The 16,696-nt window shown below is 41.4% G+C and overlaps 1 protein-coding gene across 1 annotated transcript; it reads right to left on the bottom strand.

Moving 5' to 3' along the window:
* Nucleotides 1–3,014: 3,014 nt before the first annotated feature.
* On the bottom strand, nucleotides 3,015–4,699 carry LOC148049972 (vomeronasal type-2 receptor 26-like). Its single transcript, XM_087705942.1, has 2 exons — nucleotides 4,696–4,699; nucleotides 3,015–3,919 (listed from the first exon to the last, which is right to left on the bottom strand). The coding sequence occupies exons 1-2, from the start codon at nucleotides 4,697–4,699 to the stop codon at nucleotides 3,015–3,017; spliced, it is 909 nt and encodes a 302-aa protein (XP_087562068.1).
* Between the last annotated feature and the right edge of the window lie 11,997 nt (nucleotides 4,700–16,696).

Here is a 16,696-nt window from a genome sequence, read left to right as displayed (position 1 = left end):
GTAAAATGAGAGCCCAGATTGTTGGGGTAATATGCTGACTCTGTAAACCACTCAGAGAGGCCTGTAAAGTACTATGAAGTGATACGTAGCATTCAGGAGTGGGTTCCTGCCAGTTCTAACCTCTTCTATAGAAGTGGTTCCACAAATCTACAGTGCCATTTAGAACCGGTTCCAGCTCCCTCCCCCAGCCTGTTCGCACATCATCAAGAGCGAGAGAAAGAATGCTGGGAGCTGAAGTCCACAAGTCTTAAAGCTGTCAAGTTTGAACACCCCTGGGGGGAGTTTTTTAAAGGGTTAGGGGTGCAAAGGTCTTGTAACTTGACAGCTTTAAGACTTGCGTGCTTCAAATGCCAGTTTCTGAGCCAACATTTTGGTTGCTAAGTAAGACCATTGTTAAGTGAGTTTCACCACATTTTACAAGTTGGCCACACCCACCCAGTCACATGGCTGGCAAGCCACTCCCACAAAGCAGGCCACACTTACAGAAGAGGTTCTAAAAAAATTTGCAACCCACCACTAGTAGCATTGCTACTGCTTAAGAGGAAGAGATACCACACCATCTCTCAAAGAGGAATCCATGTTGGTCCAGCTCCACTGCTAAATCCAATCCCAATAACTGAGACTTCCTGCCTCTACTCTGGTCACTGCTCTGCCCCTCTCGTGGGTGTTCAGATTCAAGATCATCCCGCTTAACAAATTGAATCTTTACGAAGACCTTCCTGTCACAAATATTATTTGAGCAGGAGATGGGTGGCCAGGAAGACCCCCAGATGGCACAACAATCTCAAACATGGTAGTGCTATGCCATGCAGGACCCAGTATGGCAGTCACCACTTTCTAACTTTTTTCTATTTTTTTTCCTACTGGTTTGCTTGTGCGTGTTGGACTCACATGCATGCGCAACACTTCTGCACATGTGCAGAAGCATCTGGGTAAGTGGGCGGAGCTACTACTGGTCCGCCCGATCTGGGCTGAACCCACCTCTGCAGTATGGGGTGAACCAATCACCCACAGTTGCTTGATTTGGGTTGCATTAAAACTGAGACATTTCCTCCCCATCCAACAGCTGTCAGGAACCACCACAAAACCTTGACTATACTGCCTGGTCCTTAGTTGCTTGTGGAATCCTCCGTCATACGGATGATACCTGACCTTGAACTGAGAAGGCCTCATTGAGGCGCCTTGAAAATAAGGGGTTGAGCTCAATATGTCCTATTGCACCAACACTGGCTGATAACATTCCGGCCCTCTGGAATGAACTCCCCGCAGGGATTCGGACCCTCACCTCTCTCCAGGCCTTCCGAAAAGCCGTCAAAACCTGGCTTTGCCGGCAGGCCTGGGGGTGATGACATGTATGGTTGTGCGACTGTTGTCCACTTTTATTATTTGTATTTTGTCTTTTATGTTCCCCCTTTTTTTCCCCTTTGAATTGTTCGCCGCCCTGAGTCCTCCCGGAGAAGGGCGGCATACAAATAATAAAATACCAATACCAACTTCAGAGAAAGGGGAGAACCCATTCTTATTACTACAGCTGGTCCAGAGAGATACTATGAATAATGACATCCATTTCTCTCTAGCTGAGGATTCAGATGACCTACTTCATAAGACAAATACAGCAGACAAACATGTATGGCTCCATCAAGTTCTTAGATAACAGAAAAAGATTAATGAAACAAGGGAGAATTGTTAAGATAGAGAAATAAAGATTATGAATAGTATTTTTATTATTATATTTATTATATAATTATATTATTATTTTTATTATTTATTTATTATTAATATCAATGTAATCAATATTGTTGTAATCATTATGACTACCAGTGGTGGGATTCAAATATTTTTGCTACCGGTTCTGTGGGCATGGCTTGGTGGGCATGGGAAGGGAAGGATACTGTAAAATATCGGACCATGTGATGGACTTGTGGGTGTGGGGGGCAATATCTTGAACTTTCAACTGGGTGGGGAAAACCTGGAAGCTTTCAGATTCGGGTTTCCACAGTTTGTACCAACATGTGTCTGATTAAATTGGAACTTTGATGAAAGCTATGCCTTGAATTATGATTTAATTCTGGATGATATTTGGAACACTGACAGGGAGTGGGTGACACTGCATTTTGCTGGGTTTATTCATCTCTATGGGACAGATAAAAATCAGCGTTGACTGAGAGAGAGAGAGGTCCCACCCCTGGCTGCTGTTTGGTTGGTTGCTCTTCTCTGCACTTTTGCTAGTGTCTCAACAACTTTTTATAGTGTGGTGACTAAAATTAGATGCAGGATTCTAGATGTGGTCTTACTAAGTCTTTTTCAAGTGGTATTAGTACTTCATTCGATGTTGATTGCTTCCCTTCAGAACTTGCAGGAGGGAAAATTCCTTCCAGTAAATGTCTATGGAGATTTTCAGTCATCCAAGTCGTGGTTGTCCCAAAAGTGCTTTTTCAAGAGGCAACTGGACTTTCTGGTTTTTCTTTGAAGGCATTTTGCTTTTCATCCAAGAAGCTTCTTCAGCTCTGGCTGGATGTTGGGAAATGGAAGGATTTTAATGGAACTGGAGGGTGGGGAATGAAATACTTCCATTTCCCACCATCCAGTCAGAGTTGTATCTTGGATGAGAAGCAAAGTGTCTTCAAAGAAAAAACAGAAAGTCCAGTTGCCTCTTGAAAAGGCACCTTTGAGTCCTTCCGGTAATTTCCCTCAGATGCAGCCAAGAGTTGGAAGAGGAGAAGAGTGAAGGAGGAGCAAAGAAGCAGAAAAAAACAAAGAAAATTAAAGCCTTTGACAGGACAGAAATGAAAAACAGAAACCAAAAAAAAAGATTAAATAAAACAGATTGGATTCTGTAGAAAAAAAGAGGATCAAAATCAATTTATCCAGTCAAAATCTTTGCATAAATGTGGGTGCAATAGGGCAATTTAATGGGATTTTATGCTGTGATTTTTAACATTGTAATCCATCTGGACTCACTTATGTGTAACTTGAGTGATAATATAACTATGTTTCATAAATAAATAGTATGATCAGATATTCTTGTGCCGCATTATATTCTCTCTACAATTCAGATTAGGCTTAAATAGGATAATGTAGCATTTGGGGAAAAAGATGCAAGCCAAGAGACCAGCCCCAGAGGCTAAGATGGAGAAGATCTCCACGGCCACCATGGACTTCCCTTTGGTGCTCAGGTAGGTGGGGAGGAAGGTGATCCAAACACTGCAAAAGACCAGCATGCTAAAAGTAATGAATTTGGCTTCGTTAAAGCTGTCAGGCAATTTCCTAGCTAGAAATGCCACTGTGAAACTGATGAGGGACAGGAAACCCAAGTAAGAGAGGACAGCGTAAAACATTGAAACTGAGCCTTCATTACATTCCAAGATGGCCTCTCCTATCAAGGAGTGAAAGTCCACATTGAGAAATGGGGGAGAGGTGGCCAACCAGGTGGCACAAAGAATTGCCTGGATCAGGGGACAGGCTATGACAATGGAGTTGGTCAATGGTTTTCCTAAGAGTTTCCTTGTCCTGTTCCCTGGCTTAGTGGCCATGAAGGCTAGTACCACCATGATAGTTTTTGCCAACACAGAGGAAACTGCAAGGGCAAAGAGAACGGCAAAGGCAGTTTGTCGGAAGAGGCAGGTGAGTTTCCCAGGTCGACCAATGAAGAGGAAGGAGCAGAGGAAGCAGAGCAGGAGGGAGACCAGGAGGACATAGGTAAGATCTCTGTTGTTGGCCTTGACCATTGGTGTGTTGTGATTCTTACAGAAAATCACCAGAACTGCAGAGGTGGTTACAGAGAGAGAAAGAGCAAGAGATGCTAAAGTGTATCCCAGGGTGTCTTGATAGGAAAGGAAGTGGATCTTCTTGGCAATGCAGTAGTCCTTGTCCTTGTTGGGATATTGGTTTCCTGGGCAGGGGCCACAGCAAGCTGCGTCTGAAATCAAGATTCAGTGTATACTTTATAGTGAATCAACAAGGGCAAATCATCTATCTATACTGACAATGCTGGGAATGGGTTAGCCAGAAAAATGGATCTGTTCTCTGCTTTATACTTCAAATTCACCCATTCAAACCTTTTTGCAGGGAAGGGTTAGCAGACATAGGTAGATACATCTGCTCTGTCTCTGACAAGTCTATGAATTTAGTTTAGTTTACTTTATTGTCATTGCACCTCATACAATGAGATTGAATGCCATCTTCAGTGTACATGAAACATTAAAAAATAAAACAAAATCACACACACTTCACATTCTACACAATTGAATCAAAAACCTCTGATGTTGCATTAATATTGCACTATGCAGTAGAATTCAACATTGTTATTGCACTGGGATAGAAGCTGTTTTTCAGTCTATTCGTTCTTGTTTCTATTATCCTGCACCATCTGCCAGATGGTAATAGTTCAAAAAAAAGGGTGCCCAGGATGAGACGAATCTTTAAGAATGTTTTGAACTTCCTTAAGGCAGCAGGAGCTATAAAGCTGTTCAAAGGAGGCTGAGAGGGCAATGATGTTAACCTTCTGGAGTGCTGTCCAGTGGTTGGTTACACATTTCATTACTACTGCTTCACCACATGCTTGCGACCTCTGTGCATATGCTCAACCTTCTGTGCATGTGCTTTGCTCATGAATGCACCTTCCGCACATGCACCTGGTCTCAAAAACGTGCCTAAATAGGATGGCATAGAGCCGGGGTGGGTGGACAGGCCCACCCATGATTTCTGCTACCAGATTAAGTAGAACAGGTCCGAACCAGCGGAATACCACCTCTGGTGCTGTCCTATCTGGCACTATGCAATTGGCAAACCATACACAACCATTGAAATACTCTTTATGGCACAGCGGTAGAAGGTCACCAGCAGTTTTTCATTTAGTTGTTGTTTCCTGAGAAGTCTCAGGTAGTATAATCTCTGCTGGGCCCTTTTGACCAGGTCTGCAATGTGAGCACCCCAGGTTAGGTCCTCTTTTATGATAACACCCAGAAACCTAAAACTGGCCACTTGCTCCACTCGGTCTCCATTGATAAGCAAGGGCTGGATGTCTGATCTATTCCTTCTGTAGTCCACTACAAACTCTTTAGTCTTATTGGTGTTAAGGACCAAGTTATTGTCTCCACACTACGAAAGCAACTGGTGCACCACATTTCAATAAGCAGATTCATTCTCCCTTCCTCCTGGAGATGGGTCCCAACACTGAGGTATCATCTGCACATTTAATAATAGTATTACTGGCGTGAATGGGAATGCAGTCATATGCATAAAGAATATAAAGGACTCAACACGCAACCCTGTAGTGTACTAATGTTAAGAATAAGGGCTAGGGAGATAAGATTACCTAATCTGACCCTCAAAGAGCTGCTAGAAAGGAAATCCATAATCCAAATTTCCTGGGAGATCGAGTGTTTTGATAGAAGAAGCAAGTTCTTAATAAAAATCAGAGCCATTTTTGACTGCTTCAATGTTGCCACACTGGAGGTGAGGGATAGGGTGGGGGGATTTTAAATAGCTGCGATTTTGTAGCCAAAACAAAATACTTTCTCTTGGAAACAAAGGACATTCTCACACATGGTCAGAGGAAGGTGGAATGATGTTACCAGGCAACCAGACAGCATTGTGATTGGACCATGTGACTGATTCTTTTGAGAAAGTGACAAACTTTAACTTTTAATTAGGTGAAAACTGCAGAAACCCTCAGAGTAGGTTTTCACCAGTTCTGTGCCAATATGATATATCCAATAAAGCTATTTGTCAGGGTTCCAAATAGCATCCAATTGTAAATCAGAGTCCAAGACAAATTGTTGCTCAAAGTTCCAATTTATTAAGAGAGGCATGTTGGCACATCTGGGGAAACCTGAATCTGAAAGCATCCCAGTTTTCCCCACCCAGTTGAAAGTTCAAGATCTTGCCACCACACCCACAAGTCCATCACATGGTTGAATCTTCCACTGCCATTCTGTCACCTTCCACACATCCAGTTCCGGTCAGGTGCAGAGGTGCAAAGACAAGGATGACCTTGGCTTTCTAGAAAGAATGTTGTTATGGCTACATATCATCTAACTCTGTACAATGCCCCCTCCCATTTTCCCACCATAGAAAATGCATAGTAGAAGAATAGAAAGTGTGGCAGGCCTGAGATCCAGAAGAAATTATGGTTGCAGGCCTGACACTATTCTTTGAGGAATCTACCTGCCTCGGAGTTTTGCTTGATATGAATGTATTATTTGGAACCCTGACAGCAACCTGTATTAAATTTCTGAGGAGCAAGAAAAATGACCTGTAAGGTAGTACGGTTTAGATTCATGAATTGAGATGGTTTGTTGAAAGGTATGACTATATTGAAGCATATAAATACTACCAAAACTGATGTCAAAAATCAACATTTTTTCCAGTTAATGGTTCCTTGATCCTGGAAGATCTACATGTAAAGTGGGCTCTACCTGTCTGATTAGAAATGGTCCCTTCTGGACAAGGGTCACATTGGTAGCAGCAAACCTGCTCGCCCTCTGGAACTCTTCTCCTCTCTCCTGCCTGGCACCTTTTCATGCCACACCTGGCAAAGGGCACTTTCTAAAAAAGAGAAGAGAGATACTGTAGGTGGCCTCAGCAATGAATATTCTTCATTTATTCATTTGTACATTGCTTTTACCATCTTTAGAACCTCTTCAAAAGAAATGGTTTCCCAGAAACCAGGATAAGCTCCAGGGGGAGTCAGGCCAATGCAATCCTGACCCTCCAATGGATGCTGGAGATTGGACCTGGGACCTCAAAATGCAAAGGAAGCCTTGTGACATGGAGCTTTTCTAAAAGAAAGAATTGTGAGGATCCAACTGAATGGAAACGGTCCATGGAAATCATTCTTGCCTGCTTTAATGACATCCTGGGTTTCAAGCAGGAATTCCTCCCAATCTTACCCCATCTTGGACTTTTCAGAAGTCAACTCTGAAATGTGTTATACGCAAAAGCAGGTTTTTCATGAAATTCCTGAATTTAACTGTTTCCCAGATAAAAAGATGTTATGCATCCTCTGCAGTGAATGAATCCTTTGCTGAATTTATAACATTTCCTTCCATCTCACCTTTGTGGCCCAGATGATTGCATTGGAGTTAATGGTGAAATCTTGTCCTGGGGAAGCCATGGAATCTATTTGCCCAACTGTCACAGGGACAAAAGATTGATTGGGGAGGAAAAGCCAGTTGAGAAGGTCATAACGAGCAGACACCAATCCACTTTCTGAGAAGGAGACTTCCTCTCCAGCACTGTTGTTGAACTGGATGTTCCTCAGATGAGGAAGAATCTGAAAGAAAAAACACCAGATTACCATATTTTTGGAGTATAAGATGAACCAAAGTATAAGACGCACCAAGGTTTTGAAGAGGCAAATTAAAAAATTAGGTAGGTAGAGGGATAGACAGGGAGAGAAAGAGAGAGAAATACAATTGCTAGGTAGGGAGAGAGAGAAAGAGTAGTTAGGTAGGTAGGTAGATAATGGGGAAAGAGAGAGAGAGAGAGAGAGAGAGAGAAATAGAGTAGGGAGGGAGGGAGAGAGAGAGAGAGTGTGTAGGTAGGTAGGTAGAGCGATAGAGAGATGGAAATAGAAAAAGATAGAGAAGGGAGGGAGGGAGAGAGAAAGAGAGTAGGTAGGTTGGTAGATAGAGGGATAGAGAGAGAGAAAGAGAGAGAGAAATACAGTAGATAGGGAGGGAGAGAGAGAGTAAGTAAGTAGGTTGGTAGGTAGATAAAAGGATAGATAGAGATAGAGAAATACGGTAGGTAGGTAGGTAGGTAGGTAGGTAGGTAGGTAGGGAGAGAGAGAGAGACTGTGCGTGTATGTAAGTAGGTAGAGGGATAGAGAGAGAGAAATAGAGAGAGAAAAAAATAAAGTACATAAATAGGTGTTTCTGCTGGCACAGCACTTAATCAATGTAATTTTCATCAATCAGTTAGAGAGCTTTCCAAAAGGAAAAAAAAGTTTTTGCACTCTGCAAACCTCCCCAAAATGGCCCGTTGTTCGTGAAAATGGGCCCTTTTTTTTTTCAAATAAAAAGCATGAATAGCCTTGGGGGGGGGGGGCTTGCAGAGTGCTCCTGGTGGGGGCAAAAATGAACAAAAACCAGCCTGTTTTTTGCACAAATGGGCCCGTTTTTTGTCAAAAAATTGCATGCATAGCCTTATGGAGGCTTAAAGAGTGCTGCTTGGGGGGAAGGGCAAAAAACACCCAATTCTTTGCTCATTTCTACCCTCCCCAGCCCCCAGGAGCTCTCTGAAAGCCTCCATAAGGCTAAGCATGGCCATTTTGGTGAAGGGGGTGGGGTTTCGGGAGGCAAACAATGCTGTATTCGGTGTTTAAGAGGCACCCAGTTTTTCAGCCTCTTTTTTGAGGGAAAAAGGTGTGTCTTATACTCTGAAAAATACAGTAATTGGTTGAACACCACAGTTGACACACCCTGATTTCTGTCATAATGTCATGGCCATCAACCTAGAAGTCTGGTCTATTTCCTAGAAGCTAAATGAATTCCCTTGATGGAGATCTTAGCAATCAGAAACAACACCAAATATTCAATCACATTCCCACATTCTCTTTATCGTTGGATATTTGTATCATGACTTTTTCAATTCCAGTCTTTCAAGAATGATAACTACTTACAAACATTGTAATGCCATCTTCCAAATTACATTGTGTAAGTAGATACTTGGCAAGTTACATTTTTAATTTTATTTGGACTCCTGGTTTTGCAAATGACAAATGCATTTGAGGAATGATTCCATAATTTCTGAGGGATCCTTGGTGCTCTCTGAGCCTGGTTGTTTTCTTGCAGACATTTCATGACCTAAACTAGGTAACCTTCAGTGATATCATTCCCTTCTAGCACTGATGATGCTACCTAGTTGGATCATGAAATGTCTACAAGAAAACTACCAAACTCAAAGAACACCAAAGACCCCTCGTTTCAACCCTGAATTATAATGGTCTTCTTTATTTGGTAAATACTTTCTATCATAACATTGTACAATTCCACTGACTTTCTCTAGCTGATGGTCAAAGAGAACAGAATGAAGAAGTAGATCTGATCAAGTGGGGGCCATGTGGAAGGTTTCTCCTGCCCTGGTGTGTCATTTCACTATCTAGAGAGAAATAATTTAGCCTTTGGTGTTGAAAAGTTTGATGAATTTCAGATCAGGGACCCTTTAGGACTACATTGAATTCTTCTGCATATGCTGAGGTTGAAGAGACTTAACACAATAAACAAAGCAGGACAAGAAAGGGCATATTAAGAGAATGGCATACTAAAAAAAATGGAGTGGATTCACAAAAAAATTCTAAGCCACAATAACCTAAACCAACATTAATATGAATTGAGTGTCTTTTTACAGATTGGATTCAGGCTACCTACTGAGAGAAAACCAGGAGGTTCTACAATGCTGACTAGGACTTCAACTGACCTGCTGAAGCATCTTCCACAAATGCACTCAGAGTAGGACCATGTTGGGTTCTTCTGCATATGCTGAGGTTGACAGAAGCTTTTCCCAACAAACAAAGCAACACAAGAAATGGCATCCTCTCCGGCAACCATTGATGTCCTTCCAGGGACTTCGAGGAAGATCTTTGCTCTTAGGAGCAATCAGTTGGGTTTAATTCTCTTTTTCCTCCATCTGTCCCTTTTCAACAAAAACCTCTCACTTAATTCAAATGACAGTTTTCAATAATTGTTATCTTAGATACTTATAGATATTTAATCAGTAAAACAAGAAATGCATTGTTTTTACCTAGACAACTACCTACCATTAATCTGATCTGTGGATCGGTTCCACCACAAAACCGCGGTAGACTAAAGCGCGTGTGACTAAAGCGCGGTGACAAAACCGCACCGTCAAAACCGTGCGACAACAGCGCGCCGACAACAGCGCGCCGACAACAGCGCGCTGTAACATAACCCTAAAAATAACCCTAAACCTAACCCTAAACCTACCCTAAACCTAACCCTAAACCTAACCCTAAACCTAACCCTAAACCTAACCCTAAACCTTACCTTAAGTTAAATTGCACTTCTGTCGGCGCGCTGTTGTCAGCGCTCTGTTGTGGGCGCACTTTTGACATCGCGGTTTTAGCGCCGCAGTGTTGTCGCCGCGCTTTTGACGTTCGCGGTTATGTCGTGCCACGCTGTGGATCAAATAAAAAGACCGAGATTACCTGCCATGACTGAATATTTGAGATCCTCTTTCCAAGCCTCATCCTGGCTGGTTGTGCTCCAGATCCATATATTGTGTGTAATGCATGGGCCACAGCATAAATGGCATTGTAGATGCTGTAACTCTCACCTTCCATGCTTGTTTCAAAAATGTAAGAAGGTAGATTTTGTAATTTCTCCTTTCCTGTACATTTTTTCTCCCCCTTTGGAATGATCCTGCCTGGATTGTCCATCATGCAGCCAAACAACCTTTCCCAACATAGCTGGAGAAAGATGTCCCCTTGTGGCTTCCGGGGGTCTAAAGACAGGAGGAAATGACTGAATTCTGAGACGTCCCCAGTGTGGTGCCTAAAATGCAGAGCCCCATGGAAGGGCTTTACTACTTTCAAGACGTCTTGATTGCTCATCACCCTAAGTTTCCAATGAGAAGTTAAGACCCAGACTTTCCAGAATGATGTCTTTCTCAAATGTTCATGGACACACATTGCTGCCTGGACATTTGTAATACTATTGGGGTCTCCAAACAGAATAATCACTTCAGCTTTAGACCAAGTCTCCAAAATATGCAGTATTTTCAACATTGGAGTAGCAAGAAAATTTGATTTCAACTTATCAGTGAAGGCCAGGCAGATCTCCTTCTCCTTGAGCATTGGTGTCAGAGATGAGATGAAATGTTCTCCACTGTCATCTTCAGGGACCAGCAGCCCAACCCAGTTCCACTGGAAATACAGGAGCAGCTGGACTAAACCCACATACTGAGGAAATTCACTGGGATTAATCCAGAAGAAGGAAGGATAAACCATTCTGTCTCCCTGAGTGAAGTCAAAGCCAATGCCTAGCTGGAGAAAGTGAGATTCTTGGTAGAGTAAATTTTAAGGGTGACTATCATCTAGATTATTGCCCCACCTATTTGGCTGGCTCACTTTGAGTGGCAAACTTAATTTTCTGACCTTCTTAGTAAGAACAATGACATATTAGGAAGAAGAAGTTATGTATTTTGCCTGGTGTTGGTGTGTCAAAAGCCAAGGGAATGTCAAATTAATACAGAGAATATACTAACTACACTACTTTTATGAAGAATAGATTAGGAAAGATTTCCTCTTGGCAAGTACCACGTTTCAAAATTACCTCATTATATATCAGTTTTGGCTTCTATAAAAAGAGATCTTGACACAAACAATCTAAATCTATGTCCCCCCCCAACACCTTTGTTTTCCACCTTTGGCCTTTTTGTGTGCTTTGTTGCTACTCTATCCAAAGAGTCCCTCTTACCTGTGGGACCTTGTAGATGCTGAAGATGGAGGCCATCTGCCTTGAGGAACTGGGGTTGAGATCTCCAACGACAGAGAGCAGAGGGTGCTTTCTGTCACATTTGTAACCTGGAACCATTCGGCCGCGAGTGGAAAGAAGGGAGAGGCTATTTGAGGAAATCTCCATCTCAGTCTGAGCATTGCTATAGATGTGGAAGCCAAGGGTGATATTAGGGAGGAGAACCAGATCCGTGTTGACCTCTGTGACTGCAAACACCAAGGCTATGAACTGCTGGTAATTCTTGGGTACGATTCTACAGTGAGAAAATTGTTCAGAAATTTTAAGCAAAGCTTGTGTGTGCTGGTGGAGTTTGTCATGTCATTTTTAGACATGTCCTTTGTAGCAGGAAGTCCCAAATTCCATTGGGATTGTTTCATTGTTAAGGCTTTTCCTTGATTAATGACCTGGACAGAAAGGAGAAAATCCTGTTTATTCATATCACAAATCATTTTATATCCCTCCATCATCCCTCCCTTCTTCACTTTGCTTCAGTGACTGTACTCCTTCCCAATTGCTTCTCTTCCACACTACGGTAATTAATTTGTTTCCCTCTTGAAGCAGCCTCTTCAGGTCTGGAAACCATTGTTGAGCACAAGACTACAATAAGGGGCAACAGCATATATTTCCTGAAGGTCGAGCCAAGGTGGCGCAGTGGTTAAATGCAGCACTGCAAGTTACTTCAGCTGACTGCAGTTCGGCTGTTCAAATCTCACCGGCTCAGGGTTGACTCAGCCTTCCATCCTTCCGAGGTGGGTAAAATGAGGACCCAGATTGTTGTTGGGGGCGATATGCTGACTCTGTAAACCGCTTAGAGAGGGCTAAAAGCCCTATGAAGTGGTATATAAGTCTAACGGCTATTGCTATCTATCTATCTATCTATCTATCTATCTATCTATTTATCTATCTATCTATCTATATCTATCTATATCTATCTATATCTATCTATATCTATCTCTCCCTCCCTCCCTCTCTCTATATCTATCTCTCCCTATCTATCTATCTATCTATCCATCCATCCATCCATCCATCCATCCATCCATCTATCTATCTATCTATCTATCTATCTATCTATCTATCTATCTATCTATCTATTTATCTATCTATCTGGGTGAAATGAGGACCCAGACTGTGGGGGCGATATGCTGACTCTGTAAACCGCTTAGAGAGGGCTGAAAGCCCTATGAAGCGGTATATAAGTCTAACTGCTATTGCTATTGCTAAGGTCCTTATTGATGAGCAATCCTGATTCCAAAGCAGATGGATATTTTACAACTCCTCTACGCTGTAAAAGGATTGACCTCATCTTTGAGTTTTGCATCAGGAGTTTCTGTCCAAATTAATATTGTAAGTCAACTAATATTGTAAGTTTCTAAGGTATTGTCCTTCCTCACTTTTTGGGTGGTTTATTTGCCTCCTGATCAAGAGTTCTGGAAACATTGAGAATTCTACCATCTTTTATGAGTTTGGTTCATTACTGAGAAAAGCACAAAGATATGAACTATGCTAGAGGATTTCAAACATTTGTTCTAGTGAACAAATATTTCTGAAAAGAGTCCTTGAACAAATCATATAATTATTTACATGTTTCCTTTTTTGGTTGAAACTTACAAAATATTCTCCAGAAATAAAGATGGGTCTTTTTTAAAGGATTTGAAGTAGAATTTATGTGTAGTTCCCAGGGGAAAATTTGCACCAATAATGAAATCACCAGGTCTGTAAAAGTCTCTCTTAGTCTGTAAAGTGTTTGTCAACACACACCCCGTTTGCATCCTCTTAGCAGAAGTTGGAGGCAGGAGCCAGAAGAACAACAGCAGGAGGAGAGGCAGCCCAGTCATTCTTCTCACCTTTCCTGCTGGATCAAAAAATCAAAAGGGTCTTTTGTGTGTGCAGAAGTTGAATTGCAGGGAGCCCTTGAGATCTCAGCAGAGCTTTAGCACAAGAGAGATAGTCTGTGCCATCTGGATGTTCCCAAGCTAAATTTATACCAACCGTGCTTCTTCTCATCTATGTATGGTCTGTGACCAAAGAGGAACTAAATGCTAGCTAAATCTCACCCGAACCTGATGTTGGCTCTTTGCAACACAAGGCAAGATGACATGTTCTGCCACCAACAGGGGAACTCTGAGTATATAATTTCAAGCAAGTTTTATCTCAGAATATTTTTATGGGTAGAAATCCATAGGGGATACATTAGAAATTACTGTTCTTCTGATAATTGCATGGAAAATCAATTTTCCTATTTACTGAGCAATACACCAGATAGAGAAAAATGAGTTTGTGTCTCCTATTGTTATTCCACTGATCATATGTACTTGACAGTCAAGGTGAAGTTGGGTATTTGAGTTATGTGAAACTGAACATCTACACACAAATGGACTTCCATAGTTGTTTGGATATTAAAAGTGTTCATGGGCAGGAAGTAAGTCTGGGCAATGATACCAATGCATGGATGGAATAAGTGGTTTATAGATAACAACATGGTGGATGATGAAATAAGACACCAGCTCTTTCTTTCCATAGAACTGAAAACTTGGCAGAAGCATCTCTCAAGGCATTAGGTTAATTTAAATTCTATAGGAAGGTTCTTCAACAATGATCAGAAAAGTTTCTCTTGGTTTTCTCTCTGTCTAACTGTGTTAGATGAAACTCCCATTTCTTTAGTTTTACATTTCAATGTCCGTTATCTCTTCCACCAATTCCCATGCCTTCAAAATTTCTCTTTTATCTCCCTGCATTACAGGTGTGGTCTTTGCTCTCTTAAAGACCCAAGGAACACAATCCATAATCAAGGAAAACTCACACCAGCAGCCTTGCGTCTTTCCTTCCAAATGCGGCAAAGATAATCTTACTTTCTCCTTATGAAAAGGCCAACACTGACATAGTTTGCCAGGCACTGGCAGGTGAGAAGCCATCATCCCGATTCACACAATAAACCCCAATGAAACGTACTTACATTTACAAAGAACCAGTTAGAAAGGAATTCATCCAGGAAAGCTGTCAGCACCTCTCCATTAGATAATTAGGAAAGAAAGACCACGAGACTCCATGTGTGGAAATCAAGTGTACTTTTACTAATTAAGAATGATTAAAGGCATAGCGTAGCGAAGTCTGAATATTTAGGCGTGAAAGCGATTGATATATAGAAAAGCCCATTCCCCTCCCCTTGGCATCACAGTTACAGTCCAATCATAATTCTCTCAAGTGTCAGGTGCGAAATAACTTCAAAAGGCATCATGAAGATGGAATGTCGGTGCCGTTAGTCCTGGCGGGAACCTCCCACGCATGCGTAGTTCGACCAGCAGCTGAACTCCAGAACCTTCCTCCAGCACAATGAGTAACCCCTCCCAAATACCATGCCCTCCCTCCCCGTTTCATGGCAGCCGAAGCAACAGCAAAGCAGAGGCTGACAAAAGCATTTCATAAATTCCTTATTGTTTATCTCTTTGCAATGTGGGTATAAAGATATAGATCCCAACAGACAAAATATAAGTTCCAATGTTGAATGAATTCTCCAAATCATGTATTCCTGAATTTCCTCAATTAACTTTAGCTTCATCTTTGACTTCTGTTTGTGCTTATGTTTTGTGTTTGTGTGGAAGAACTAATTTACATTTATTCTTCTATGGTAAGAGATGAAATTAGCAGCCCATTTCTCCATGAGGTGTAAGGTCTTGCCTCTCCAATCTTCCCAAGAAAGCAGGACTCTTGAAACTGCAACAGGTTCTAAAAGGAGCTTTTATTGTAAAGTTTGTGATAACAAGAAATCAAGGCAAGAACTGAAGCTTCTCACTTAAAACCAGCTGTTTAAAGCAATGCTAATCAAATTCCTCCCACGCTACAGCATTGCAGGGAAACAGAAACTTCATATACAGACACTCCATTCCTCCCCCCTTCCTCCCACCAAAATGCCAACATCCCTGTAGGGGCCTGACTGGGACCTGACATGAGGTGAGGTACTTGAGATGTATGGCCAATTTAAACTCTGCTGGCATGTTGCCTAACAACTGGTTAAAGGCTGGGGAATTTGTCTGCTGTCAGCTGGTGGAGGAAGAATACCATCAACCATGATAGAGTTGGCCAGTGGTTTTCCAGTGTGGTCCCAGAAAGCTGGTTCTGTCTAGCATGCAATTCCCAATGAAGCACACACTGAGATTGAGATTTTAAAATTTTTTATTCTGTACAGGAGAAAATACAGGGGGTTAGGGGTCATTCCCATTGAACCTGTGCAAAGGGGCTCCTTCAACAGTACAGTTTTTATACATACTTCTCTGGAAGCCCACCTTAAGCCAACCTTTTTGAGATCAACCTATGACTTTATCATTGTTTATTGATAATGCTTAGCTTGCATCTGCTTTGTCTAGCAGCAATCACCACATTTGCCTCTAATTTCCAGGAACAATTAGTACACTGTGCCATAATTACCTGTGTTTCCCCAAAAGTAAGGCTGGGTCTTATATTAATTTTCGCTCCAAAAGACGCATTAGGGCTTATTTTACAGTTAGGTCTTATTTTCAGGGAAATACGGTACTAAATGCATCCATTTAGTTGTCGATCTTAACTGGGACTTATTTTTAGGGTAGGGCTTATATTACAAGCATCCTGAAAAATCATGGCAGGGCTTATTTTCCAGTTGGATCATATTTTTTGGGAAACACAGTAATATAATGACTCCAAAGTTCCTCTTTTGAGAGAGCAGACAGACCTGAGTGAAAACACTGTTGTATATCAGTAGCAGTAGTAGTAGTGTAGCAATTATATACTAGCAATAGACATATTTTAACATAGAAAGAATAGTAATAGATTACACAATAGTGATAAAAATATAAGAAACTATACGTAGAAAGAACTCACAGACTTAATCTTTCACTCTTGCATCTTAGATATTTTTATCAAAATGAGACATTTTCCCAACCCTTATAGGAATTTATAAACATCCACCTGTCCAGGGTCCAGTGCTTTTGCTGATCTTTTGAGACTAGGATAATCTAATCAAATAGGGTTTAAAAGAGAACTCATAACAAGCTCCACTGATTTTCTATCATAGGAAATAGTGTTTTACATTTAAACATTTTATATAAGCTATAATATTTTAGTGCAGACTTAATTTCTGCACTACTTGAAAATATTTGCAATCTACAAATTGCGTTGTCTGTTTTTTAAATTAGTAATCAGTCCTTTTGTGATTAAAGTGGGAAACTTCCCTGCTGTAAATTGGT

This window comes from Thamnophis sirtalis, unplaced genomic scaffold (genome assembly GCF_051295495.1).
Source record: "Thamnophis sirtalis isolate CommonGarterSnake01/CBP01778 unplaced genomic scaffold, rThaSir2_p1.2 scaffold_1, whole genome shotgun sequence".
NCBI lineage: Eukaryota > Metazoa > Chordata > Lepidosauria > Squamata > Natricidae > Thamnophis > Thamnophis sirtalis.
This window is presented reverse-complemented; position numbering and strand designations above follow the sequence as displayed.